Here is a 27,945-nt window from a genome sequence, read left to right as displayed (position 1 = left end):
TTTCCGTTGCCGAGCCCCGGATTTCGTCTCTTGAGGTCCGGCCCTAACCGGACTACCGCTGCCCTTCTGTCAAGTCAAACCATTAAGCCCCCACTGCCGTGGATGTACCTGCCTGGGCCTGTAACAAAGTAGAAACCAGCTTAGCCTCGTTTAGCAACCGCGCAAGGTGCCATGGAAAGCGGGGACGCCAAGTCCCTCGGTTTGGAGAGCTAACGGCGGCGAAGGCAAGGCCGGAGAGAGATGGGATCGTCTTCCAGGCGAGAGGGAAAGGAATTGCGCTCTGCACATGCTCGGCTGCCCGAGGCGGCCCCCGGAGGCGCTTGTAAGCCGCTGGCCAAGTAAGGAAGGCGGCGGGGCGTCTCCATCTCTCTCTCTCTCCCTCCCTTGGTTTGGGCGGCCGCTGCGTCCCTGCTCTGCCAGACGGCGGTAGCACCAGCTGCAGCCGCTGGGCGCTCCAGAGGGGCTCGCTTTTCCGCCGCTCGCCCGCTTCGGTTCTCCTTCCAACAATGGACCTGATCGGGGCCCTGGATCTGGGGGATTTGGCGGCCGCCTTCGCCCGCCTGCCTGTCTTCCCTGTCTTCGACTTGAGCTACTTCATAGTCTCCCTCCTCTACCTCAAGTATGAGAAAGGTAAGCGGGGAGGAGAACCGGATCCCCCCCCCCTTCGCCAGGGCAGTCGTCTTTATATATATATATATATATATATATATATATATATATATTCTTTTTTTCCCACGGCTAGGAAATCCGTTTTCGGGTGCTGCGAAATTTTCTACCCCCCCTTTTTTTTTAACTCACTGACCTGCTTCGAAGAGCCGCCTTCATCGTATGTTATTAGTATTAGCACTGATGAATAAATGGTATTTATACCATTGATGAATAAATGGTATTTATTCATCCAAAGCCAGCATTTGTCCTTGGGATGCCAAGAGAAAAGTCTTCTCTGGCCCAACCTCTTGTTCCATGCCTCCATCCCCATATCTTCCCTGCCCTAGATCCTCCTCCCCCACCCCCAGGCAATGTTCCTCTACAAGTTGACTTGGCTTCCAGGATGGGCTTGTTCAAAATGAGTGGGTGGGCAGTGATTTGGGCCCAAAAGCTTTCTCTCCCCCCCCCCCACCCCTCGCCGGCCCAGTGATGAGGCTATCCTGGGATGAGGACCAGAATTGCAGAGCCTCTCTACATAACACTAAGGAAGTTTCAGAATTTGGCCATTGGTCCTAGATTAAAAGGGATAAGGATGGGGTTGCAGGAGTTTAAAAGGGCAGGAAAAAAGTCTTGTAAAAGTGATCAGGAGCGTCACAGACAAGCAGAAATGATCTCCCTTCTTCCTCAGCGGCTAAGTGAGGTAATCCAGTGTAGTGGTTTTCCTCTCCAGCAGATTTGGTTTTATTTAGTCTTGAAAAGGTGAGAGGCGCATGACCAATGCTGAATGGCCCCAAATTTGCCTCACCTATTGGAAGAGGGGCGCAGTGGCTTAGTGGCTAAGATGCTGAACTTATAGATCAGAAAGGTTGGTAGTTTAGCAGTTCGAATCCTAGTGCCGCGTAACGGAGTGAGCTCCCATTACTTGTCCCAGCTTCCGCCAATCTAGCAGTTTGAAAGCATGTAAAAATAGAAGTAGAAAAATAGGGACCACCTTTGGTGGGAAGGTAACAGCGTTCCGTCGTGCGCCTTTGGCGTCTAGTCATGCCGGTTACATGACCACGGAGACATCTTTGGACAGTGCTGGCTCTTCGGCTTTGAAACAGAGATGAACACCGCCCCCTAGAGTCGGGAACGAGTAGCACATATGTGCTAGGGGGAACCTTTATCTTTATTGGAAGAGGGAAGAGAAAGTGAATGAAAGCAAAGTGGGCCTAAGGAGATTGATCATCTCAACATCCATTTCCCTGGTTGAAGAACTGGCAGCTGTGACCGGGTGAAGGACTTGTCTTTGGTATAACTGAATCCCCTTTGCCGGGATTTTAAAGTATTGCTTTAGCAGCAGGAGAAGATTTAAGAGCCCTGATTCCAAAGGCAGTTCTAAAATAAGAAATGAGCAAGTGGGAATATTCTCCTCTTCTCATCCACACCAAAGGGATGGGTGTCTGTGAGAAACTTGAGCCCTTGAATCTGAGGCCCCTGGCTTGATGGATGGATGCAGTTGGTGACCTTCTCCTGGAGAGGACAAGCTGGGTTCCTGCCCATGACGGCTTAAAAATGGCTGGAATTCCCTGGCTGTTTCATATTGCCCGAGCGGGAATTGTGGGAAAGGAAAAAAAGGAATTGGCCCCCAATGATCATCCAATCACTGGGATTCAGACAGAACGCAAAGCCGCTGCCAAAGGTTTTTCCAGTCTTCTCTGATTTTCCACACTGGCCAATCTCGCAATCTGGCGTTTTGAGAGTGAGAGGTCACGAGTATTGATACTGAATTACTATTCCTTATTGTTAGCAAGAGAACTTGTACGGGCATAGAGGGAAAGGTGGGGAGGTTCTGATAAAAAGAATAAATCTGGGTTATTAATGGTGACGTATTTTGGAAATGAAGTTTAAAAATAACCAAGGGACCAGAAATCATTTCTCTTATCCCGGTCAAGCTTCTAGACCTGATTGGTAAATTCAACTGCAGAATTATTGCTTTACTGTTTACAACATTCATTTAGATCAGGGGTGTCCAAACTTGGGAACTTTAAGACTTGTGGACTTCTGGGAGTTGAAGTCCACAAGTCTTAAAGTTCCCAAGTTTGGACACCCCTGATTTAGATTATACCGTTAGGGCTTCTATCCACTAAATTCCTTTGGAATGAAAGCAGGAAAATAACGTTACAAATTCATGACAGATAATTCTGGTATTACTAGTGATGGCAAACAGCTATTTAAATACCACAAGTTATGGTGTTAAAGTATTGGAGTGCAGGTAGTCCTCATGACTAAAATTGGGACTGAAATTCTGTTGGTAAGTGAAACACATCCAATTTTGCAACCTTTTTGCCAACGTGGAAAAGTCACAAAGGGGGAATCACGTGATCCTGGGCCACTAATATAATATATAGGTAATCTTCAATTTACGACAGTGACTGTTCAAAGTTACAATGGCACTGAAAAAAGAGACTCATGACCATTTTCCGCACTTATGACTATTGCAGCATCCCCATTGTCACATGATCAACATTTGGCTGCTTGGCAAGTGACTCACATTTAAGACGGTCGCAGTGTCCCAGGATTGTGTGATTCCCTTTTGTGACCTTCTGACAAGCAAAGTCAATGGGGAAGCCAGATTCACTTAACAACGGTGTTGCAAACTCAACAACTACAGGGACTCACTTAACAACTCCGACAAGGGAGGTTGTAAAATGGGGCAAAACACAATGTCTCACTTAGCAACAGAAATGTTGGCTTCCATTGTGGTTGTAGCTGTACACATCAAGCGCCCGACTTGTGATCCCATGGCTGTGGAAATGCTGGGGTGATCATAAAGATGAGAACCGGTTGTCAGTCACTTTTGTCAGCATTGTCAACATTTCTAACAGTGACTAAATGCATCATCATAAGTGGGGGAGTAGCTGTAGGATTGGGGAGGCCAAGGTTCGAGTTCATCATCAGCCAAATAAATTCATTAAGTTAAGGCTTTCTTTATGAGCCTGGTCTACACCGCAAGGTTGTTAGTGTGAGGCATAATTGCAGTAGAGGACTAAATTCACCATCTTGGAGTGAGCTCCCGTTACTTTTCCCAGCTTCTGCCAACCTAGCAGTTCAAAAGCACGTAAAAAATGCAAGTAAAAAAATAGGGACCACCTTTGGTGAGAAGGTAACAGCGTTCCATGCGCCTTCGGCGTTTAGTCATGCTGGCCACATGACCCACAAGATGTCTTTGGACAGCGCTGGCTTTTTGGCTTAGAAATGGAGATGAGCACCGCCCCCTAGAGTTGGGAATGACTAGCACATATGTGCGAGGGGAACCTTTACCTTTAACTCCAATTAAAGTGCTCCTTCTTTCTGCAATATAGAAAATTCATACACCCAGATTCACCTTCTTCCAAAGCACCTGTTTTCAGGTGCAGACAATATAAAGAACCTTCATTAGGTTAGTCAAACCACCTTTACCTCTATCTGGCAGGGACTGGAGTGATAACGCTGGTTAATCAGAAAGATAAGATTCTTCAAGAACTTCCAGAACCTCCAAGCTACTTTCAGAACTTCTGCATATTATGTAACATTAAATTCTGGGCAGAAATGACTCACTTGCCCAAGTTCACCTTCCCTGAAAGTCATTTCACTAATTATGGCTGCAGTAGCGTCTCTGGCTTCTTGGTGACTCTTCTCTACCACCAGTTGCTGATTCCTTTCTGCAATTAATAGTATGGACTCGCAGCTGCTTCATTTATTTATTTATTTATTTATTAATCCAATTTATATGCCGCACCCTCTCCACCAAGGGACTCGGGGCGGCGTACAATTCATTACACAACAAATAAATAACAAGGAGGGGATATACAAAAAGCATTGTACAATACATAATAAATAAATAATCAATTAGTTAAGAACAGCATAATGCAATTAAAAACAATTAAAATACCCAAAGTCAAACTTAATTTAAAATTTTATCCAGAGGGATTAGAAAATAGCTATAATTCAGGCCAGGCCGGCTAGTTGGAACAGGTGGGTCTTGAGTTTCGTGCGGAAGGAGCGGAGATCGGTTGCTGTCCTAATGTCAGGGGGGAGGTCATTCCAGAGGGCTGGGCCCATCACAGAGAAGGCCCTACCCATCGGCGCCGCCCTCTGGCATTGCTTGGTGGACGGCACCCGGAGAAGTCCCTCTCTGTGAGAGCGAATTGGTCGCAGGGATGTATGGGGCAGGATACGATCCCGCAAGTAGCTAGGTCCTGTGTCATGGAGCGCTTTAAAGATAGTGATCAACACCTTGAAACGCACCCGAAAGACTACAGGGAGCCAGTGCAGCTCGCGCAGGAGAGGTGTCACATGGGAGTACCTCGTACTCCCCATCACTGCCCGCGCGGCCGCGTTCTGGTCCAACTGCAGTCCTCGGGTGCATCTCAAGGGGAGCCCCATGTAAAGAGCATTACAGTAATCCAGACGAGACGTCACCAGCGCATGAGTGACTGTGCGAAGGGCATCCCGGTCCAATAGGGGGCGCAATTGGCGCACCAGGCGAACCTGGTGGAACGCCCCCCTTGCCACGGCTGTCACATGGTCATCCATAGACAGCCGGGCATCTAGGAGGACGCCCAAGTTGCGCGCCCGCTCCATGGGGGCCAGTTGGTCGCCCCCAATGGCCAGCGATGGAGTCAGCTGGTTGAACCGAGAGGCCGGCAGCGACAGCCACTCCGTCTTGGAGGGGTTGAGTTTAAGTCTGTTGTCTCCCATCCAGACCCGTACGGCTTCCAAACACCGGGACATCACGTCAACGGCCTCGTTGGGGTGGTTCGGGGTGGAAATGTACAGCTGAGTATCGTCAGCGTACAGATGGTATCCCACCCCAAAACCACGGATGATCTCGTCCAGCGGTTTCATATATGTGTTGAACAGGAGAGGCGAGAGGACCGACCTCTGTGGCACCCCACAAGTGAGTGGCCTCAGGGTCGACCGCTGCTCCCCTGCCAACACACATTGCGTCCGGTCGGAGAGGTAGGAGCAGAACCACCGTAAAACGGTGCCCCTTACTCCCAGCCCCTCCAGCCGACGCAATAGGATACCATGGTCGATAGTATCGAAAGCCGCTGAGAGGTCTAACAGAACCAGGATAGAGGAACAACCCCTATCCTTGGCTCTCCAGAGATCATCGACCAACGCGACCAAGGCCGTCTCCGTGCTGTGCCCGGGTCGGAAACCGGACTGGCGCGGGTCTAGATAGTCAGTTTCCTCCAGGTGGCGTGGGAACTGCGTAGCCACCACACTCTCTACAACCTTCGCTAAAAAGGGAAGGTTGGAGACCGGACGATAATTAGCTAGCTCAGTTGGGTCCAGCGAAGGCTTCTTGAGTAAGGGCCTCACAACCGCCTCTTTCAAGGCGGCTGGTAGGAACCCCTCACTCAACGAAGCGTTCACCATTCCCAAGAGCCAGCCTCGTGTGACCTCCCAGGATGCCAGTACAAGCCAGGAGGGACATGGGTCCAATAAACATGTGGTGGCTCGCAGTCGCCCATGCAACCTGTCCAAATCATCGGAGGCAACAGACTCAAACTCCTCCCAAAATGGTCTCTCAAGACTGTCCTCGGACGTCTCCCCTGGATCACTGAGGGAGACCCATTCCCTCCGGATCTGAGCGATTTTATCCTGCAGATATTCCCCAAATTCCTCTGCCCTGCCCTGCAAAGGGGCTTCCCGCGGCCTCTGTGATAGAAGAGAGCGGGTCACCCGAAACAGGGCGGCAGGGCAGTTATCTGCGGATGCAATGAGAGTGGCACAATATCGACGTTTGGCCACCCTCAATGCCACAAGGTATGTCCTTAAGTAGGCTCTTACCTGTGTTCGGTCGGATTCGGAACGAGAGGATCTCCATCTGCTCTCTAGGCGTCTCTTATGGTGTTTCATCACCCTCAGTTCCTCGGTGAACCAAGGGGCCAGGGTGGTTCTTTGCCATAGGAGAGGCCGCAGAGGCGCAACCCGGTCTAGGGCCCCGGCGGCCGCACTATTCCATGCAGCCACCAGGTCCTCCGTCCGGGAGCGGGTCAGGTCGACAGGAAGTGGCCCAAGCTCCGTCTGGAACCTTTCCGGTTCCATCAGGCACCTGGGGCGGAACCATCTAGGACATTCTGGTTCCGCCTCCTTGCGGTGGGGGGTAGTACCAGGGAAGTCAAGCCGGAGAAGTGAGTGATCTGACCATGACAGGGGTGTGATGGCCAAGTCCCCTATTCCCAGATCACTCGCCCACTGGCCAGAGACAAAGACAAGATCCAGTGTGTGACCTCCCTCGTGTGTGGGGCCCTGAATTACTTGAGTCAGGTCCATGGCTGTCATGGAAGCCGTGAACTCCCGAACCACCTCGGATGCTTCTCCCATCGACGGCAAGTTGAAATCCCCCATAACTAACAGTCTGGGGGTCTCTACTGCCATCTCTGCGATCAGCTCAAGGAGTTCGGGCAGGGCCGCTGATGTATAGCGAGGAGCCAAGTATACAATCAGCAGGCCCAACTGTCTCCCTGGGCCCCACCTCACACTCAGAGACTCACACCCAGATGTCTGTGGCACAGTGAGCTCTCTCGGTTCCAGACTCTCCCGTATGATCACCGCTACCCCACCACCCCTCCCCTGGGCCCGTGGCTGGTGGAATACACGGTAGCCTGGTGGGCACATTTCCACGAGGGGCAAGCCACCCTCGTGGCCCAACCAGGTCTCCGTTATTCCTGCGAGGTCAGGCTCCCCCTCAGAAATCAAGTCTTTTATGAGGGGGGCCTTATTAACAACAGACCTCGCATTACACAGCATCAGCCTCAGGCCCGGGCTCTGTCGAGCCTGGCCACCTAGTATGCGGGGGTTGGTATAAATGACCGGGCGTGTCCAGCGACCACGGTCTCCCAACCGACTGCAGGTATTATGTCTGTCCTCGCACCTACCCCTCCCTACGACCATTGGTATAACAAAGCCCTCTGTAGGAATGTTATTTCCCCCCCTCTCCCTCACTCCGCTCACTCCCCTCTTGACCACACCTGTTCGCCTGGCACTAATCCCATTCCTGGTCGGTTTAACCCTCCCCACCCATTTGGAGCCCCCTAAGGGCAAAGAGGGAATTCTTTAGGCCTGTGATGGCAAACCTATATAGCGCGTGTGCCACAGGTGGCCCGCAGAGCCCTCTGTCAGCCTCTGTTTTGCTTGCTACACTTGCTTGCTGTCGGCTGCCATAGGAAGGGGGTGGTGGTGCATAGTATTGGGGAAGGGAATTATATTGTACTGGAGGAGTCTTGTTCTCACCATCTTCTGCGCATGCTGGTGGCTGATGTTTGGACTTGGTCAAGGCCAACCGTCTCGCATACCAACTTGATGAGGCTTTTTGAAGATGCAGCCCACATAACACCTTAGGGAGTTGCAGATTGGACAATGGGTTGGGGAATTGGGGGGAGGGTGCTGGGTAAATGTTTGATATGTACTTGTTCGCGCCTATTTGGCTCAGATCTTGCTTTCCCTTTGCTGTTTTCATACCTAGTAAAAAGTACTTTATCTCTATTAAAATGGAGTTGAGGTTTTCCTTTCTTGGATATTGAAGGAGGCATGCTCGACACCCTCTCTGCGGACATGCAAGCCATTGCCCCAGCTCAGCTCCACTGCTCATATGTGCGTGCGCCTCGCAACAGCCAGCTGATTTTTGGATCTCTGCTATGCATGCATGGGGGGCAGGGCGCATGCAGGATATGTGCACACATGCACAGGGTCGGGAGGTCCTGTGCACACATCTGGGGGCAGGGGGACGCACACGCATGTGCAGGGGCGGGAGGGAGGGAGCGTAGGGTGGTGCGGTGCACACGGACACATACATGGCCTGTTTTTGGTCTCAGGAGGCTGCAGGGAGGCATACTAGGCCCAAAACGGGGGATGGGGGGGGAGAGTTGTGCATGCACGCAGGGGGACAGTGAGGCACGTTGAGGTCATGAGTGCATGTGGGGGGGAGCACATAGGTGAGGGGGGCACACGCGCTTTCAGCATGCGACAAAAAGGTTACCCATCACTCAGTGGTAAAATGCAAAATTTTTTACTACCGGTTCTGTGGGTGTGGCTTGGTGGGTGTGGCAGGGAAAGGATACTGCAGAATCTCCATTCCCTCCCCACTCTGAGGCCAGCCAGAGGTGGCATTTGCGGTTCTCCAAACTACTCAAAATTTCCGCTACAGGTTCTCCAGAACCTAGGCCATCCACCAAGGCCTGACTTGCCTCAGGCAACATGCATTGGTTCAGAGGTGGGTTCCTACCGATTCAGACTGGTTCGGCTGAACCGGTAGTAACTTGACGTACCGGTTGTCTCAGCAGCGCCGTAGGCGCTGCCATCTTGTTTTCCCCTTCTGCGCATGCACAGAGCCATTTTTGATGCACTGTGCATGTGTGTGCGTGCGCACGGTGCATTCCTGAGCGAATTGGCAGTAGGACAGCCGGAACCCTAACCCCTGCATTGGTTGTTTTATGCATTCCTGAAGACATTAGACAGCGATTGGAAGATTTCCCACATGCAAAATTTGATATGTTCTACTAGTACCAGAACATACTAGTACCAGAACATAGTTCCGCTCCTTCCGTCAAAAATTAAAGACTCACCTGTTTCAATCAGCTGGCCTGGCACTCTCTTAGTTTTGCCTCCCGGGGATATATTTTAATTGGGTTTGGGTATTTTAATTGGGGATGTTTTTTAGGGTTTCCATAGCATAGTTATTTCTTGTACAGTCTCATCTCCTCCATCTAAATGTTTAGTATTTAATTGTTTTTATACTATTTATATTGTTATTCATGTATTTTATCTGCATTTTATCTGGCTGTACACCGCCCCGAGTCCCTTTTTGGGAGAGGGGGCGGTTTAGAAATCCAAATAAATAAATAAATAAATAAATAAATAAATAAACATAGAAACCTTATGGCCCTTACTTGACTTCTTTTGCCAAAGCCCTGGGCACAATCTCCAGGCAACCTCGAAAAATGTTGCTAAATTATAGTTTTAACTGTGACAAAAGGAAAAAAAATAGGTTTAGCATTTGAAATGTGTTCAATTAAGTTTGTATCAATCATGTTTTCCCCTCACATTGCTTATTTCTCTATCCTGGTCTTGCCTACGTTTTGAATACATCCCCCATAACATACACTATGTTGCCAAAAGTATTCTCTCACCTGCCTTTACTCGCATATGAACTTACTGTAAGTGACATCCAGTTCCTAATCCATAGGGTTCAATATGACATCGGTCCACCCTATAACAGCTTCAACTCTTCTGGGAAGGCTGTCCACAAAGTTTAGGAGTGTATTTATGGGAATTTTTGACCATTCTTCCAGAAGCGCATTTGGGAGGTCACACACTGATGTTGGACGAGTTTACGTGGCCTACAACTTCGTGGCTGAGTTGCTGTCGTTCCCAACACATCCACGTTCTCATAATACAGCTGACAGTTGACTGTGGAATATTTAGGAGCGAGGAAATGTCACGACTGGATTTGTTGCACAGGTGGCATCCTATCACAGTTCCACACTGGAATTCATTGAGCTCCTGAGAGCGACCCATTCTTTCACAAAGGTTTGTCAAAACAGTCTGCATGCCTAGGTACTTGATCTTATACACCTGTGGCCATGGAAGTGATTGGAACACCTGATTCTGATTATTTGGATGGGTGAGCGACTACTTTTGGCAATATAGTGTATATGGAAAAGAAAAGGAAATGAAAACAACACTCACTTTAGACTGAATCCTTATTCTTGGTAACTACCTGGAAATATCCATGTAATTTTCTCTGCAATAGTGTAGAAGTGTTTGCTATTTCCTTCTTTGGGGAATGTCACTCAGAAGTCAAGTGCAAACCTCACCTTAAAAGACAATATTTGCACACCTCCTTCCTGAATAAAAGAAACCAATGTTCAAATGCTTGCTTATTCCCTAGTCTAGATTCCCTCAGCCTCCCTATTCCCTGGACTATAACAGGGAACCTGGGTTAGAATAATTGAATCACGGGGTTGGAAGGGATTCAGAGGTTTGGAGCAGGAGTGAAATGCTACCGATTTGGGCCGGTTCATCCGAAGTGGTAGTTAAAAAATGCTTTTAAAAAGTTTTAAAAAGTTCCGACGACACAGCTGATTGTCGCACAGCTGATTGGTAGAACTTTTTTTTAAAAAAATCTTTTGAAGCATTTTTTTACTACTGGTTCAGGAGAAAAAAAAATGCTAACCAAAAAGATCCGACCACCAGCTGTGCCACACTCAGCGAAGCAAACCGGTAGCAGACTTCAGAGCATTTCAGTCCTGGTTTGGACGTCTTCTAGTTCAATCCCCTGCCCAAGTAGTAATTGTCCTTCGCCATCTTGGACAAATGGTTGTCCAATCATTTCTTGAAAACCTTCATTGATGGAGCACCCACAACTCTGGGACACAAGCTGTTCCATTGGCTAATTGTTGTCACTATCAGGAAATTTCTCCTTCGTTCCAGATTGGCTCTCCCTAATGAGCTTCTTACCCATAGCTGCTTCTTCTACATTCAGGTCCTTTAGAACAGGGGTCTCCAACCTTGGCCACTTGAAGCCTGGAGGACTTCAACTCCCAGAATTCCCCAGCCAGCAAAGCTGGGAATTGAACCAAAGCTGGCTGGGGAATTCTGGGAGTTGAAGTCCTCCAGGCTTCAAGTGGCCAAGGTTGGAGACCTCAGCTTTAGAAGATTAAACCAACTCCCTCTTCCCTGTGGCAGCCCTTTGTGTCTTGGAAGACTGCTATCATGTCTCCACCGGCCTTCTTTTTGTTAAGCTAAGCATACCTAATTCCTTTAGCTTTCTTCATTGGATTCAGTCTCCAGACCCTTATCATCTTCGTTGCTCTTCTCTGCACTCTTTCTAGGGCCTCAGCATTTTATTTTGGTATCATGGTGGTGGACAGAATTCGATGCAATATTCAAAGTGTGGCTTGACCAATGTGATATAGAGCAGTGCTACCATTTAAGACAATCTTTATTGTCAGTTTTTTCTGCGGGCACTCTGGCACACATTAAAAATGAAATTTTGTTGTGTAACATACGTAACATACATATAGATATGTTTGTCAGGGGAAGATTTATTTCACCCTGAACTAAACAAGGCTTAGACCGCGGCTGTTCCCAACAGTCATATTCTTTAAGGTGCGAAGAAAAGAAAATAAAGATTCTGGAGAAAACATATTCTAATTAATAAACAAACTTTTAATACAAAAATAATAAATGGAAATAAAACAAAACTAACTAATCGTTACATTTTGAAAAAACAGCTTGTCTGCCAGTCTCCTGGCAGACGGACAAAAGATCAGAAGGAAAAGCTCTGGAATGTGTGAAGAGCAGGCGCAGTACATCACTGTCAGATAAGAACTTATGACCTGCGCAGTAACTCTTTCAGTTTAACTATTTAGTGTCAATTCAGTCAGTTCAGGCTAGCAAACAATTTAACGCAGTGACAATGTTATATATACGTAGCCTATCTCTACACCCTACACCCTACACCAGTGGTGGGTTACAACCAGTATGCCCCAGTAAGGGCGTACCGGTGCCTGCCGGGAGCACTGGGAACCGTTCCGTTCTGGTGCTCCGTAGGGCCCACCCGCCTGCCCAAGCTCCTTACCGGTATTTGAGCTCTTCAGTGGTTCCAAGCACAGAGCATATGGCGGCTGAGCGATGCTCCGCTGAGCAGCTAGAATGTCACGAAGGCATCACCGAGGCATCATGGAGCGTACGTGTGCATGCGCTTTGCACGCGTTCATGTGGTAGACACCGAGTCCAGTTGCACCGTACCAGTTGCAACAGGATCCGGAACCCATCACTGACCCTAAAATATAAATACATATAAATGTTACTCACTGTCCATCTGGAATACATAGCGGAAAGAGGAAAACTTGAGAATACACAAGGTTTATATTGTATGTAACAAAACTGTGGCTGAATCTGGATGTTCTGCTTTGGATACTTAGGTCTACCCCCCAGGGCCGCCCTGGAAATTGCGAAGGACCAGCCTGCTGTGCCTCTGCCAGCAAAAAACAGAGCTTGGGAGGGCCACACACGGCCCTCTTGGGCTCCATTTTCAGCCACGACAGCCTCTTGCAACCCTCTGCCAGCGAAAACAAAGCTCCATTTTCATTGGCAGAAGGCTGCAGGAGGATCCTGCCCACCCAGCCTGCCCAGGCCACCAGAGGTGCCCCTGACACAAGTGATGTCAAGATGGCCATGCCCACCCTGGCCCCACCCACCCCAGCCATGCCTACCCGGCCCCCCAAGGTCAAACACAACCCTGATGCGACCCTCAAGGAAATCGAGTTTCATACCCCTGACCTAGAAGGTAACAAGGAAAATAGGTCGTGAAGAGGATGTGTAGCGTCCCATACAGTCCTGCAGACTCTGCTCAAGCATCGCTTATGTGCTATGTCCTGGACAGAAGGAAGTGAAGTACCAATGATCCTTTCTGCCATCCTCACCACTCTCTGCGCCGTCTTCCTGTCTGAAGCAGCAATGCTTCCAAACCAGACTGTCACGCAACACGACAGGATGCTCCCCATCGTCCCTCTATAGAAAGTGGCAAGGACGGGGAGGAAGATGTACTGTCTTTATTTGATGCAGAAAATGCAGGCACTACTACGCCCGCTTCACCCATGTCTTGCTGTTGAGTGACCAAGCCAGTCTGCTTGTTAGCTGCACAGCCAGAAATGTGATGCTGCTAACCATCCCCACAAGTGAATCATTTATACACAGAGGAGTGTGGCTGTGCCTGCCTTTTCTGAAACTGACAATGATCTCATTAGTTTTTTTCAACATTTAAAACAAGGCTGTTTTTATTACACCAGTTCACCAAGCCTTCTACCTCCTTGCAGTAAGCGCTCTCAGTTCCCTTGATCGGTTGATGCAGCCAAGGACTGCATTGGCTTTTTTGGCAGCTGCATCACAATGCTGACTCAGACTTTAAGCGGTGATTCATCAGGACACTCAGATCCTTCTCATCTATAAATATATAAAAGTGAAATATCACTCACGCATCATCAAAAAACCTCCAGAACCGTAAAGCCTACAAACTTCAAATTTGCCATGTATATTCCTCTTGGCTTCTAGGTGCTCACTAAGAAAGGATTTTTTTAAATGATCATCAGAGCATTATTATTTCCTATATTATTATTAACACGCTCTGATGCTAAGGAGTTCTACTCCCCCTCCCTACCTGAAAAGAAATCTGTTCCAAATGCACAAACAAAGGAGAGGAGTTTCAGTTTTACTTTCACAGCAGCAAGCAGCTTTACTACAGAACACTTGAGCTAAGCCATGCCCAGGCTCCTTCCTGTCTTCTTCTTCTTGCTCGCACAGCAAATACGGTTTGAGTTTCCAAACACCCCTCAACTCTCTCACACACTGACAGGACGCTAGCCAGTTGAATACTGATGGATGCTGATAGGCAGAGGCAGATTTTTTCCCCTTATTTTCCTCCTCAGTTCAGACAAATCTGTTCCTTCTATAGTAACACCAGTTACAGGGAAAAGAGGCAAAAAACGCAGAAAAAGATTTACAGGTGCGATTAGAAAAGTAGAAGTAAGGGAAGCTGCACACAAGTATCAACAAACTCATCCCCAAGTCAGTAGACAGGCTATAAAAAAGTATACATCTAATAACCCCTACATTAATCGGTCACACATGAGATCAATGCCTTGAGTAAGTATTTGTCTGGTTTTAAATATGAACCTCAGATTGATTACTCCAGGAACAAGGTTGTTGATCTCGGACCTCGGTTACCCTGTGCCTGGTGCTCTAAAGTGACAGGATGAGAGTCGATGGATGTGCTGCACCTCCCTCCCCTTCAGCCCTCCCCTCAACCCATACGCAGCCTTCTCATCCACCAGCATCCAATGGCAAAGCACTTTCTTTCTGCTGTTCGGAAATACAACGGATGATTCTAAATGACATCTTTTGGAGGCAGAGAGGTCGAGGAGGGAAATTTTATGCCAACATTCAAAGTGCAGGGGCAGGTCTACCACAGGACAGGAGTATCATGACGGGGCCTCAGCAGCAGCCTTCATTTCTCCAGATATACTTTGTTGGTGATGATGACAATGAGAGGGACATCCATTATGGAATCTACCCAGGCATTAATCCACGACTGGTTAGTCAACTGCAGAAGTACCTAACCATGACACAAACATGGTTTGCCAACACCCCCCCCCCTTTTTTTTTTACTGAGTCTGCTATCTGATCTGAACTGACAAAATTCAGATTGGTCTAGTGCAGGGGTCAGCAAACTGTGGCTCTGGAGCCGCATGTGGCTCTTTCCTCCCTCTGCTGCGGCTCCGTCACTGTTCGGCACCACAATTTTGAGAGGAGTTTCCGGTGAGGGGGGAGGGAGAGAAGCACAGTGTGCCAGGAGAAGACTCTATGGCAAGGGGAGGGTTTCCCAGTTGTCTCCACAATTGATAGGGCTTTCAGTTATGACAGGCAGAGGAAAAAGTACACCGCGCTAGGAAAAGACTCTTATGGTGGGGGAACTGAACTTCCGGTCAGCTCCAGAACTGAACAGGGCCTTCCGGTTAGGACCTTTGTGGCTCCCGGTGTTTTCTTTTTTGTGGGGAATGGGTCCAAATGGCTCTTTGAGTGTTTAAGTTTGCTGACCCCTGGTCTAGTGGTTAAGGTGTTGGCCTAAGAACCAGGATACTGTGAGTTCTAGTCCTACCTAGGCATACAGGTATTCTCTCTGGGCCCAACCAGGGGGGAAATCCAGCAGGTTCTGGCAGGTTCTGGAGAACCGGAAGCTGAAATTTTGAGTAGTTCGGAGAACCGGCAAATACCACCTCTGGCTGGCCCCAGAGTGGGGTGGGAATGGAGATTTTGCAATATCCTTCCCCCAGGAGTCAGGTGGGAATGGGGATTTGACAGTTTCCTTCCCCTGCAATGCCCACCAAGCCACGCCCACAGAACCGTTAGTAAAAAATTCTGAATTTCACTACTGGGTCCAACCCACCTCATAATCAAGGTTTTTGAATCAATCAATAGTGTGTGGCAAGCTAAGCAGCTAATAAATAAACAAACAAACTTAAGCGCACACTTCCTAGTTAAAGCATAAAACCATATATTTTTAAAGCTAAAAACATTAACCTATTCTTTAGAGCAGTGTTTCTCAACTTCAGCATCTTTAAGATGTGTCGACTTCCATGCCTAGAATTCCCTAACCAGCACCTGGCAGCTGAAATTGCCACATCTCAAAAGCTGCTGAGATTGAGAAAGATTGCCTTAAAAACACACCAAGGAAGAAAGTTTCTAGAAGAAAGGATCCCGTTTGCCTCCTTGGATTTTCCTGATTTCTGGTCGATTTACTACCATTTTCACAGGTTCCAATTCCATGCTCAGACCTTAGCTTCTTGAGGCTTTGGATTTTAAATAACAGTTTTCTCTCTAGAAAAAAAAGGGGGGGCTAAAGGAATATAGAGACGGTTGGCAGCCCGGAGCGGGGTGGGGCGGGGAGGGGAAGAAAGAGGGGATGGTTTTGTGGGAGTGGCAGGAGTACGCGAGCACCTGCGACCTTCATGTGAGTGTGGTTGTAAGCCCTTGTGAGCATGGAATTGGAACCTGTGAAAATGGTAGTAAATCGACCAGAAATCAGGAAAATCCAAGGAGGCAAACGGGATCCTTTCTTCTAGAAACTTTCTTCCTTGGTGTGTTTTAAAGGCAATGTTTCTCAATCTCAGCAGCTTTTGAGATGTGGCAATTTCAGCTGCCAGGTGCTGGTTAGGGAATTCTAGGCATGGAAGTCGACACATCTTAAAGATGCTGAGGTCCAGCTGACCCCTCACATGGCCTGGTTGCAAATAGCCGAGGACTGGTAATGGGTCACTGCCCACAGTTGGAGATCCCTGACCTAGGCAAGGGGAGATCAAATGTTTTTTAAGCTCAACCAGAGCAACGAAATAACATTCAAAAGTGGCTCAATCCTCAAGCACATTCCTGCCTGATGCACTAAAAGAGGAGGTACAGTAGTATCAGATACACGAAATTCAATTTTGATAGCCAATCTCAATAACAAAATGTTTCAGCTCTCCTAAAAGGGGTGCCTTCCAAGTCTACTTAGGATGGCTAAGAAGAGATCTCCCTGTTCTTTGTGCCATTAAGTAGGAACTCTCCAGTGGTGGGTTCCGGATCCCATTCCAACTGGTACAGTTGGAATGGGCCCGGCGTCACCCACATGGATGTGCGCGGCGTGCATGCATCGTACTTGCCTGCGATGCCTCTGCAAGCCTCTGCGATGCTCCAGCTGCTCGGCGGAGTGTCGCGCAGGCGGCGTACGTGCCATGCATGTGCGTGGAAGCCCCGAAGGCTTAAAGGACAGGTAAGGAGCTCGGGCAGGCGGGTGGGCCCTCCGGAGTACTGTACCGGAACGGTACCCAGTGCTCCGGGCAGGCTCCAGTACGCCTCTTGCGTACCGCCTGCAACCCACCACTGGAACTCTCCTGCTGGAGAGAGTTTTAAATCTGTCCTGGGAAGTAGCTGACAGAAGTAAGGAACCAGATGTGAGGGTCGGAAGTAAGTTGTTTTGAAGTTTTTTCAACCTAGGACAGCAGGATTTGAACCCACAGTTTTCTCCTCCTCCTTCTATCTCTACAGGTGCGGTGGAAATGTCCCGGAACAGCCCCCTGGCCTCTTGGGTCTGTGCTATGCTGTATTGCTTTGGTAGCTATATCCTTGCTGATCTCCTGCTCGGAGAATCCCCTATTGATTACTTCAGCAACAACTCCAACATACTTCTGGCCACAGCTGTCTGGTAAGGCCACCTTCTATGACCTAAGGCTAGGCCCCAATGCAGAGCCAGGATTTAGGAATAGCGAGAGGACTTATATACTGCCCCATAGTACTTTGCAGCATTCTCTGATGGTTTATACAATGTCATATAATATAACGTTATATTGCCCTCAACAATCTGGATCCTCATTTCACTGACCTTGGAAGGATGGAAAGCTGAGTTCATTGGGATTGAACTCTTGGCTGTGGGCAGAGTTAGCCTGCAATACTGCATTCTAACCACTGCGCCACCAGGCCCCCTTTCACTCCGTTTCTCCTTTTGATTTCCAAAAGAGATATTTAAAAAAACAAAACAGAATGAACATAAAGATGACTCCAGGTTAATACATATACTTGACACATACCAGTAGCTGAAGTTGTTAAATTGTTAGTTTCACATTGCTATTCTGGGGAAAAGCAAGGAATTACTACCACCGCCAGGTTGTGCGTATGAAGGATAGATATACTAAGACTGGGATGGCAAACCTATGGCATGCGTGCCACAAGTGACACGCAGAGCCATTTGTCAGGGCACGCAAGGCGCTGCCCTGTCAGTTTGCCAGCGCACTTGCATACACTGGCCAGCTGAATTTGCCATTTTTTGAAGCCATTTTTCACCCTCCCCAGGCTTCCCTGAAGCCTCCAGAGCGCTCAAAACGACGCTCCAAGCAAACCGGAAGTCACTTATAAAGCCTCTGGAGCCTGGGGAGGGCGAAAAGAGCATGCAAAAAATTGGGGGGGAGCGCCTGTAATGCGCACATGCTCATTGGAGGGTTGCACATTGCATTATGGGTGCGGCACGCCCGCGTACGACCCCCCCCTGCGCTCCCCCCACTTATGGCACACGAGCCAAAAAAGGTTCGCCATCGCTGTACTAAGATTTCTCCTTCCAGGCTTCCCAAGCTAACATAAGAAGAGATAATTGAGAATCTCGTGCTATAAATCTAATATGGTTGTTATGGAATAAATAATCATGTCCTGGATTCTGTCTTATCAGCTTTGTCTGTCTGTCTGTCTGTCTGTCTGTCTGTCTGTCTGTCTGTCTGTCTGTCTGTCTCTATCTATCTATCTATCTATCTATCTATCTATCTATCTATCTATCATCTATCTATCATCTATCTATCTATCTGTCTGTCTATCTATCTATCTATCTATCTATCTATCTATCTATCTATCTATCTATCTATCTATCTATCTATCATAACCATCCATCCAGCTATCCATCCATCCATCCATCCATCCATCCATCCATCCATCCATCATCTTTGCTAATCATCTAAGGGATAGATGGATGATGCTAAAAGATACATGGATGGAGAGATCGACAGGTAGACATATGATTGAAAATGGAGTGTAGATGTCTTTTACAAGCCATGGTGTTTTAAAGTAATGACATATGGGTCCTCACGTCAGTATACAATGATACAATCATATAGTGCCAAATGACATCCAATTCAAATGTATCTGTTACACATGATGATTTCAAGATGCACGTTGTTATTGTCTCTATTGCTACACATACATACCCAACCCTTGTAGAGTGGATAATCTAAACAGGTCAGTATATATTAAACATATATTATCCACATAGCAATGATTAAGTATTCGTTACCAAACCATTTGCTAGATGATAAAGGAGGCAAAGTTTAATTCGTAAATCAACTGACAAAAAATACCTGTACAAACAAGAAGATAAGGCATAGAACTACCTGCAAAATAGCAATTTTTTTCCTGCAGTAGTCCACTCAAATATTGCCTTTTTAAGGCCAACAATAGAGTCTCCATCATGAGAGGCTGAAACTCATTTCTTCTCCCCTCACTTCCTTTTTTTTTTTAAATGTCACCCTTGTTGATGTCAGATCTCTTTAAACCCAATGACCAGTATCGTTTTTAATTCTGCCTTGCCTTTCAGGTACTTAATCTTCTATTGCCCGTTGAACTTATTTTACAAGTGTGTCAGCTTTCTGCCTGTCAAGCTGATTTTTGTGGCGATGAAAGAGGTAGTCCGCGTTCGCAAGATCGCTGCTGGTGTCCATCATGCTCACCACCATTACCACCATGGTTGGTTCATTATGGTCATCATTGGATTTGTCAAAGGTAAGCTCTGTCATTTCAGCATGGTGGTCCCATGTGGTCTCTAGAAAGGTGGTGGAGTGGCAAGTATCAGAACTGTTGAGATGCAGATTAGGCTGAGATTTCTTACCTTCTGTGGAGGAAAGGCAGGTGGTTATATTCTTTACATCTCAGAGAACATGTCTTCCTGCATAAATCAAGGACGGAGAACCTGTCACTCTCCAGATGTTGATGAATTATTACTTCTAGCTATTCCAGACAGCATGGCCACTAAGAATGGTTGCTTAGAGTGACAGGTCATGAACATCTGGATTGACACAAATTCCCAGCATGGATGGCCAAAGTGAAGCTCTTATGAAAAACTATTCCACAAATAAGGACCACAACTGAGAAGCTTCTCCTCTTAACCTTGACTCCACCTTTCATTGTGATGGTGGTGGGGAACTACTAAACAGTTTTTCTGTGGGGTCTAAGGTTCGATTCTGGTTGAAGATGGGGGTCCTGAAACTAGCTTGATGACCAGATTCCTGCTCTAAACCCCCAAACAGAAATGGAATGTTGGAATGCAATTCCAGACATGTTGCGTTCTTCCATTCTCCTTAGATTACCCCGAAGCTTGGTGAGATGCTTAAAACTAGGACATCAAGGAGACCTCTGAACTCTTTCCTTTAATTTTGGCAAATACAGTTGTCGAACACAATGAGAGGGTTTCCTTTTGTTGAAGATAGAGTAACTCCAAAAAATGCTATCTCAAGATACAATTCTATGAATCCTCCTTTCAAAAAGATCAAAGGAAATAAAACTATCTTGGCCCTGTTCACATACCTGGTATAGCCCCGCCCATCTTACATAATTCATCAGTGAGAATTGACAGTGTGAACAATTAATCACTGTTGGAATGGCTGGCCTTCAGAAGTTGTGGTGCTCCATCACTGCAAGCTTTCGAGAAAATATTGGACAACCATTTGTCCGGGATGGTGTAAGGTCTTGAGCAAGAGATTGGATTAGAAGACCTTCAAGCTCCTTTCCAACTCTATTATTATTCTGTTCTATTCTACACAGGCAAAGGCAGTATTTCCAGTGGAACTCTCCTCAGGCTGCTAGATACAGAAATGATAGAGATCACACAAAGGTTCAGGACTGAAGCATCTGTTACCACTCATACACATTCCCTCCTGATGTAGAAATTGAACCAAGAAGGAAGAAATCATGTTCTTTTCTGCTAATAAGTGATTTCATCTATCAGGCTAGAAATTCCACCAAGTTAACTCTTCCCTACTAATCTGGACTGGAATGCTTCTGCCGCCAGGACATTTTAGTTATAGAGAATTGCTTTAAATCTGATCAGATTCTTTGTCCTTCAATACTTTCTCTTGTGACTGGTAGCTTCTCTCTGGTATCTTATTTTAGCTAGAAATATCAAGATCAGGTCTGAGATCTTTCAAATGAAAAATTAGTGCTCTATCATCAAGCCATGGCCAAAGTTTTAAGGCACCGAACAAAGCTTGCATTCCAAATTCAAATAATTTGAGTTGCCCTGGTCTGAGTTCAAAGCCATTATTTGGGGGGTACAATTGTTTTGATTATTCTGGTCGCGATCTGGAAACAGAAGTGCTTTTAACCTGCTGTGTTTCCAAAATGATTGAAGCAGCCTACATCACACTAAAATCCTGTGAGGTCAAGACTGTTTGGCTTCAAAACACTGCAAATTCCAAATGTTTGTTTTTACATTTTTGTGTACTGTTTTTCTTTGTCTAATTCAAAGCAACCAGAAAATAGAACAATCAAACTTCTATAAACTTATGGCAGGGGCTGTGGCATCGCTATTTCATATTTTCAATTTTTAAATAATAAACTTAGAAATGGGCATCGCTTTTATTAGTCATAATAATCAGTAAAATTACCATTTCCTTAAAGGAGCTCAATATTTTTCTCCTGTGTTAGATTACCTACTTTGACTGGAATTACCAGTGAGTTTAGGAAAATGGAATTCCACTTGCCCACATTCTCGTCACTGGTCTATTTACAAGTGTGTTAATGTCTTTCTGTTCGTAGGTTCTGGAGTTGCCTTGATGTCCAACTTTGAGCAATTGCTGCGTGGCATTTGGAAGCCAGAAACAAATGAGTTCCTTCATATGACCTTGTAAGTAGAGAAGCCAAAGTGTCTTCTGGGTAGAGATTAGGGGTGGGTTCCCAAAAAAATTACTATCGGTTCGGTGGGCATGGCTAGGTGGAGGGGGCATGTGACTGAGTGGGCATGGCCAACTTGATGTCACTCATGTACACTCAGTAATGTGACCCTCCCCCAAGCTACGCCCACCGGAACGGTGGCAAAAAATTTTGACAAGAGGGGGTGGCGCCAGGCTGGGGCTCTTTGCTGTCTCCCGGAGAGTGCGGGGGGCGAGCCGAGCAGCCTGCTCTTGAAGTGGCAGCTGTGGCCGATGGGCTTGGCCCTGGGCTCTCGCTCTATTTGCCCAGGATGCTCCTGCGGCCAGCGGCTGGGTGGAAAAGAAGCCTCCGATCCTCTGGCACTCAGACTGAGAGGCTTCTTTGCCAGCCAGCCGCTTCCCACCTCTGGTCAGCTTGCCGTCCGACGGATGTGGGTAGGTGAGCGAGCTGCGACTGGGGGACCGGTTCAGGGGCATGGCCAGTCTGCCACTACTACTGGTTTGGAGAGCCAGCCCTGATTTTTACTACCGGTTTGGCCAAACCAGTATGAACTGGTAAGAATCCACCTCTGGTAGGGATCAATCATGTCCTAACTTATGTGGAAGGAATCTGATGATCAATGGAAATGAGAAAAATCAGTAGAAATCTGACAGGGCATTCTCAGAATTCAGACTGTTTTCACTGCCTGAGGTTGTGGGTTCTCCGTCACTGGAGGTTTTCAAGAATACAGGCAGTCCCCAACTTACAACCTTTCCTTTAGTCATCATTCAAAGTTCCGGACCACTGAAGTGACTTATGACCATTTTTCATACTTACAACCTTTGCAGCAGTCCCTCCAAAAATCATGTTCTTTCTCTAAATTTTGGATTGATTTATTTGAGATGGAATCCCAGCTGTGCTTCTCACGAAGGCTTTCTTCTCTTGCAGTCCATCCAAAGCCAGTCTGTATGGAGCTCTGCTCTTTACCCTTCAGCAAACCCAGTGGCTTCCCATCTCCAAAGCTACCCTTATCTTCTTCTTCACTATTTTTATGATCATCTGCAAGGTAAATTCCTCTCCTCAGGCACACGGGAGCAGTTGGGTGGATTGAAGGAGGCAAATCCATTTCTGTTTACGAGATGTTCTTCAGACAGGCAAGGAAGGCTTCAGGCCCTGGACTCATTTATTGTACTAAACCATGGTTAGTTGACTAAACTACAGTCCTTGATGTATGCCTCACACTAAGCTATTCTAGTGTGATGGCTAGTCTAAAAAAAAAGAATTAGGGGTGACCTAAGAGCAGTATTCCAGTATTTGTGGGTCTGCCACAAAGAAGAGGGAGTCAAGCTATTCTCCAAGGCACCTGAGGGTAGAACAAGAAGCAATGGATGGAAACTAATCAAGGAGAGAAGCAACTTAGAACTGAGGAGAAACTTCCTGACAGAACAATTAATCAGTGGAACAGATTGTCTCCAGAAGTTGTGAATGCCCCAACACTGGAAGTCTTTAAGAAGATGTTGGATAGCCATTTGTCTGAAACGGTATAGGGTTTCCTGCCTAGGCAGGGGGTTGGACTAGAAGACCTCCAAGGTCCCTTCCAACTCTGCTATTGTATTACATTGTATTGTAAGAGGGGGTCAAATAATTCTCCAAGAGGGCAGGACAAGAAACAATGGTTGGAAACTAATCGAAGCGAGAAGCACCCTGGAATTAAGGAGAAACTTCCTAACAGTGAGGACAATTAACCAATGGACCCAGCTTGCCTTCAGAAATCCTGGGCGCTCCGTCACTGGAGGTTTTTAAGAAGAGACTGGACAGTCACTTATCTGAAATGGTATATGTTTTCTTTGAGGAGGGGGCTGGTTTAGAAGACCTCCAAGTTCCCTTCTAATTCTGTTCTATTCTATTCTATTCTATACTATACTATACTATACTATACTATACTATACTATACTATACTATACTATACTATACTATACTATACTATACTATTCTATTTTACATGGTTTAGATATTCCCTACGATTCACTAAGTCAAAAGCTAATAAATCTCACTATGAACTAACAGAAGCATCTGATAGAAGGACAGTGATATCCAACATACTCGTCAACTCAAATTATGATATTAGCATGAGTCACTTCATTGACACCAATGATATATGTATAAGTCACATTGCTGACATCATTTGCACGATGAGGTCACCATATGCATGACATTACACTCTTCTCCTGCAAATGGACTCCCGTGTGAGTTAGAGTGAGTTTTGCATTTCGAGAGAGATCAAAGGACGCCTGGCTGGTGTATCATAAGAAATACTGTTGGGGGCTTAACAACGGAATCCTTTCCAGTAGCCTTTCAACAGTATAGCTATGTGCACTGGTAGCTCTAGGTTGGAATTGTGGTGACCAACACCAGCACTTCATTGAAAAGGCCTTGATTGGCCAAGACAGGAGATTCGTACACCAACCTTGGTGTGAGGAAGGGTAAAAGGAATGGGAAGAAACACAGGTTGGAATCACTTTGATTTATTGTTGCTGCTTGAGCGATGGAAAAACCTGGCACAGTAGGTAACTACTAATGGAGCTTTTTCCTTGTCGTGCAGGTGTTCCTGACGGCGACTCACTCCCATGGCTCCCCAATGGCCCCTCTGGAAAATGTGGTGTGTCCCATCCTCTTTGGCTCTGCATCTGCCGGCCATGATAATCATCACCACCACCATCACCACCACCATGGAGGCTTGCAGGAGCCATCCCTTCCGTCGCCACCGCAGATGCCAGCCAAATCAAGGGAGGAGCTCAACGAAGGAACTCGGAAACGGAAAGCCAAGAAAGTAGAATGAGCTTCAAGAAGGCTGGCTGATCCATCTGAAGCACCGCAACTTTGCCGCAAACCTTGTGGGACTCGTGGCCTTCCAAAGACATGGTTGGAGGAAGCTCCCAGGAAGACCAGTCCTCTTCTTCTAGCCCTGCCATGATTTTCCTGCCCTGTCACTTGCGAGGCGCGGAACTATTGTCCGAAAGGACCTTTCGTTACAGATTCTAGCTCAACTTTTCCTGTCCTCTTGGTCTCCTCCCCTTCCTAAGCCACACCAGTGGAAAAGCTGGAATGTGTTTTGGTGTCTCCTCCATGTGGCAGAGAGAGAGAGAGTTTCTTACCCTGCAAAACAACCCAGGGATCTTCAACCGAGGCCATCATTAACAGTACCCTAAGGCCATTGATACTTTTCAAGGGCAGAGAGGCGTTGCAGATGGAGTGACTGGCATTTCACTCTCTACATTAATACTTTGGATGTCTTACTTGGTTGCCATTTGTATAAAGGCCTTGAGCATAGGAGAAGACCATTGCTGCTGCTACTACTGCTGCTGCTCTTTGGGCTGTTGATATTTTTGTGTGTATGTTAGCATGTTGCCATTTGTATATACCTCTCCAAAGTTTGATGAGTTTTGCTGTAGGAAAGGAAATCAAAGCAACTACTGAGTGTTTCAATCCTAGCCACTTTGCCAAACACTGTGAGACATGCATGTACATTATTTATTGATTGATGCTCCTTCCCCCGGGATAATTATTTATTGTTGCCAAGGATTTTAAGCAGTTTGCTTTCTCTTACCATGTCTCTTCTGCAAACAGTTGGGCTGTTTCTAATGAACTGATTTGGATTCTGTGGTTGTTTTCCTCCTTCGATTAAGAGATGATAAAAGTGAGGGGCTATTATTGGGAGAGGGGAGAATTAACTTCCAGCAGCTATGTAAGCCTATAGGATGCCTAAAGAATTCGTGCATATGAATTGTGATCTATTTACAGATTTTGTCTAGGAAGTCAAAGCTAGACTGTACGAATAATGGAGCCATGGTGAGCAGTGGTTAGAGTGCAGAACTGCAGGCTATGTCAGCTGACTGCTAGCTGCATTTCAGCAGTTCGAATCTCACCAGGCTCCAGGTTGACTCAGCCTTCCATCCCTCCGAGGTGGGTAAAATGAGGACCCAGATTGTTGGGGGCAATAGGCTGACTCTGTAAACCCCTTAGAGAGGGCTGTAAAAGTGCTGTGAAGCGGTATATAAGTCTAAGTTCTATTGCTATCTGCAAAATTCCCTTCTTGCCTCAAAGTAGCCGGTTGCCAGCTCCTGAAATGACAAAGGAGACTTAAACTCTGGTTGGGGCATAGAAGGAGACTCTTGATTGGCTATCACAGGACTTCCCCTGCTTATCATTTAGCTCTGACAAAAACATGCCGCAGCAAGATGCTGTGTCCTCATGATGTTGCCTTCAGCTTCTCCACAATGCGTCGAGGCGACAAAGTCATCCTTAGGTGGCCCAGTTTAAAAGTGACGTTTTCTTCCTTTAAGCAGTAGTTTTATTGTAAGGTAGGTGCAATTTGGCACGGTTCACCCACCATTCTGTCAAGAGTGCTTCCTGGTGACCTACAGTGTATCGGTTGAGATCAGCCAAGCACTTGTTGACCATTTGAAGTAGTGCAGTGTTATTCCCCCTGCCAAGTCTCCAGGCACAGCTCTCCAGGATGATTCTAATCTGGACAGCAGACGGGTTTGGTTCTTTCAAAGTGGGCTCTTCCATTGTACGCGCAAGGCCTGCGAGCCAATCCCTGACCAGAAGTAGCAACGTAAAAGGCTGCACTATGAAGCAGAGGAGAGAGAGAGGAATGGCTCTCTTTCTCTCTGCTGCATTCTTCATCCTCTGCTCAACTCTGTCCAGCAGAGCAGCGGCATATAAATTTAACAAATAAATAAATAAAACTGTGGGGCAGCTGTTTTTCAAACTGCTTTTGAACGTGGGTTTATTCTTCTTCTAAGAAGAGCACTAAGCCCATATTCTAAAGCAGAGTGAAAGGAGTTGATAGATGCAGGTAAGTTATGCTGTGAAATGTCATAGAGGAAGACCATCCCACAAGTACCAGATTTGATGGCTGATGTTTCGATTTGAGCTGATCCAGGTTTCCAAACCCAGAAACAGCTGGTGAATAAGGAGGCTCCTCTTTACTTTCTTCTGCTACCTCTTGCTGTCTAGGTAATTGATCCCCCGTTGGAAGAAGTGACGAGGACAAATTCTGGCAAATGGCTGAAACTGCAGATCTTGCAGTTGTAGTTTGAGATCTGAATTAACCGAGCTAACAGATTGACAGAGTTGGAAGGGACCTTGTAGGTCATCTAGTCCAACCCCGGCCCAAGCAGGAGACCCTACACCATTTCTGACAGATGGTCCAGTCTCTTCTTGAAGGCCTCCAGTGATGAAGCTCCCACAACTTCTGAAGGCAAGCTGTTCCATTAGTTGATTGTTCTCATGGTCAGAAAAATTCTCCTTATTTCTAGGTTGAATCTCTCCTTGTTCAGTTTCCATCCGTTATTTCTTGTCTGGCCTTCAGGTGCTTTGGAGAATAGCTTGATCCCTTCCTGCTCAAACCATTACCAGTCATAACAATGCTCTGAGTAGCAGACTGCTTCCCCACAAGTTGGTTAAGTTGTGAAGGTTTGGGGGGGGGGAGGCAGGGGCGAGGAAGGATGCCATTCTCCAGCTACAGACCAGAATAAAGACAATGGGGCACAGCAATGGGAACAGATGCCAAAGTAGTTTTCTGTTAGTTCACAGCATTTTAATGGACCCATAAGGAAGAGCCCCATAAGTGGTGAGGAGTGGAAATAGCCATCCAGGAATAGAAAGTCCTGACTTTCCTTTTCTCCTGTGGGGACAATTGTCTCCTGTTGGACATCAGCAAGAGAAGGGACTGATTGACATGAAGAAGCAGGAGAGCCCTGGAGAATACTTCCTCCTCCAAGATGTATGCTGCTTGGTTAAAATGCATCTCATTAAAAAAAGTGCCTTTTCCTTAGCAAATCTCTGCCCCAACCCCTTTTCCTTTCCCCCCGGATTTTTATCCATGACTAGAACAGCCATGGTTTTGTGGATATAGCCATTCTTAAAATAAAAGCCCTCTGTGATGTAACTGAGTGGAGAATTGTGCACCTGCTCTATACATTTCTGCCTTAATGTCTTCCCAGTACTTGAAGAAAGAAGATGCAATAAATGTTTCTTGAGATCGAGTGTGAAGATGGGGATACCAGATTTTCAGGGATTAAGAAGGGATCCATTTCTTCCTCTAAAGCAGGGGTGTCAAAGTTGATTTCATTGAGAGCTGTATCAGAGTAGTGTTTGACCTTGTGGGGGAGGGTGCGGGGGGGGGATAGCAGTGATGGGTTCTGGCTGGTATGGCCCGGTACAGCCATACCAGTAGAAGCTGGGAGCAGCTGCCACTGTACCGGTATGGTGGCTTGT

General features: G+C 46.8%; 1 protein-coding gene across 2 annotated transcripts; it reads left to right on the top strand.

The window, feature by feature from the left end:
- Positions 1 to 219: 219 nt before the first annotated feature.
- TMEM38A (transmembrane protein 38A) lies at positions 220 to 27,707 on the top strand. 2 transcript variants are annotated; one of them, XM_081939115.1, is made up of 7 exons: positions 500 to 630; positions 9,972 to 10,209; positions 17,266 to 17,422; positions 19,352 to 19,536; positions 21,568 to 21,655; positions 22,609 to 22,726; positions 24,263 to 27,707. In XM_081939115.1, the coding sequence occupies exons 3-7, from the start codon at positions 17,277 to 17,279 to the stop codon at positions 24,497 to 24,499; spliced, it is 774 nt and encodes a 257-aa protein (XP_081795241.1). In that variant the 5' UTR covers positions 500 to 630; positions 9,972 to 10,209; positions 17,266 to 17,276; the 3' UTR covers positions 24,500 to 27,707. The 2 variants fall into 2 exon arrangements, with proteins under 2 accessions (XP_081795240.1, XP_081795241.1); XM_081939114.1 differs by lacking the exon at positions 9,972 to 10,209 and having other exon boundaries at positions 220 to 630.
- The last annotated feature ends 238 nt before the right edge of the window (positions 27,708 to 27,945 follow it).

Source organism: Natrix helvetica (genome assembly GCF_964273705.1).
Source record: "Natrix helvetica genome assembly, chromosome: 1".
Classification (NCBI taxonomy): domain Eukaryota; kingdom Metazoa; phylum Chordata; class Lepidosauria; order Squamata; family Natricidae; genus Natrix; species Natrix helvetica.
This window is presented reverse-complemented; position numbering and strand designations above follow the sequence as displayed.